General features: G+C 44.9%; 1 protein-coding gene across 2 annotated transcripts in view; it reads left to right on the top strand.

The window, feature by feature from the left end:
* HTR2A (5-hydroxytryptamine receptor 2A) overlaps positions 1-704 on the top strand; it is a 91,991-nt gene extending 91,287 nt beyond the window's left edge. For both annotated transcript variants that reach the window (XM_058437869.1, XM_058437868.1), the window contains one exon: positions 591-704. In XM_058437869.1, the coding sequence (XP_058293852.1) occupies positions 591-623 (33 nt within the window). In that variant the 3' untranslated portion in view covers positions 624-704. The remainder of the gene's footprint in view (positions 1-590) is intronic.
* The last annotated feature ends 667 nt before the right edge of the window (positions 705-1,371 follow it).

Here is a 1,371-nt window from a genome sequence, read left to right as displayed (position 1 = left end):
CAGCCTGGCCAATATGGTGAAACCCTGTCTTTACTAAAAATACAAAAATTAGCTGAGCATGGTGGCGAGCACCTGTAGTCTCAACTACTTGGGTGGCTGAGGCAGGAGAATTGCTTGAACTCGGGAGGCAGAGGTTGCAGTGAGCCGAGATCACACCACTGCACTCCAGCCTGGGGGACAGAGTGAGATTCCATCTCAAAAAAAAAAAAAAAAAGGAAAAAAAAGTGAAATGTCCCACTGTTGAAGAACACTGCAGAATGAAGGGACCATAAAAAGAGAACAGGACATGTTGGTGGGGATGTTAAGTGGCATAAGTGTTCTAGCTGATATTTTGGCAATTTGTGTGGGGAAGCTTAAAAAGGAGAAAATATTTTGACTTAGTAACTCCACTTCTAGGACTATGTCCAATACCTGTGCAGCAGCAATTCTATTTCTAGGAAATATACCTTGCAAGAGTACTTGCTGTGTGCACAAAGGTATATACAAAGATACACACATTGAATTAGTTCGTTCTTGCACTGCTATAAAGAACTACCTGAGACTGGGTAATTTACAAAGTAAAGAGGTTTAACTGATTCATGGTTCTGCAGACTGTGCAGGAAGCATGGCTGGGGAGGCCTTAGGAAACTTATAATCATGGAGGAAGGAGAAGAAGAAGCAGGCACATCACATGGCAGAGCAGGAAAGACAGAGAGAGAAGGGGGAAGTGCTACACACTTTTAAACAACCAGTGAGTATTCACTATCACAAGAACAGCAAGGGGGATGTCCGTCCCCATGATCCAGTCACCTCCCACCAGGCTCCTCCTCCAACACTGAGGATTACAATTCGACATGAGATTTGGATGGGGACACAGAACCAAATCATATCACTCATATTTACTGCTGTGCTGTGGTAATAAACAAAACTATAATGGTCTAAATGTCCAAGCAAGTGTGGTGGTTTTGAAAATGTGTTCACAAATTCTTTGACACTTCTCTCATCCAGTCCCCTCTCTTGAATTCTAGGTAGTTTGTGACTACTGTGACCAATAGGCCACACTGTGTGGACTTCCATCACTAGGTCAGAAAAAGCCACACCGTTTCTGCCACTCTCTCTTGAGACACTTGCCTTTAGAGTCCTGGGTCACCATGTAAAAAACCTGACTGCCCTGAAGAGGCCATGTTGTTAGGAAGCTCCGGCCACATGGACAGGTAGGTGCTCTGGCCAACAGCCAGCACCAACCAACAGGCATGTGAGTGAAAACACCACCAAAGATTCCATTCCCCGGTTATTGAGTCACCTCAGCTGCTGGATCTCCCCAGCAGAGGCCTTAGACATTATGAATCAGAGACAAGTCATCCCCATTATGCCCTGACCAAATTCCTAACC

The sequence above is a fragment of the Hylobates moloch genome, unplaced genomic scaffold, assembly GCF_009828535.3.
Source record: "Hylobates moloch isolate HMO894 unplaced genomic scaffold, HMol_V3 SCAFFOLD_4, whole genome shotgun sequence".
NCBI classification, from domain to species: Eukaryota; Metazoa; Chordata; class Mammalia; order Primates; family Hylobatidae; genus Hylobates; species Hylobates moloch.
This window is presented reverse-complemented; position numbering and strand designations above follow the sequence as displayed.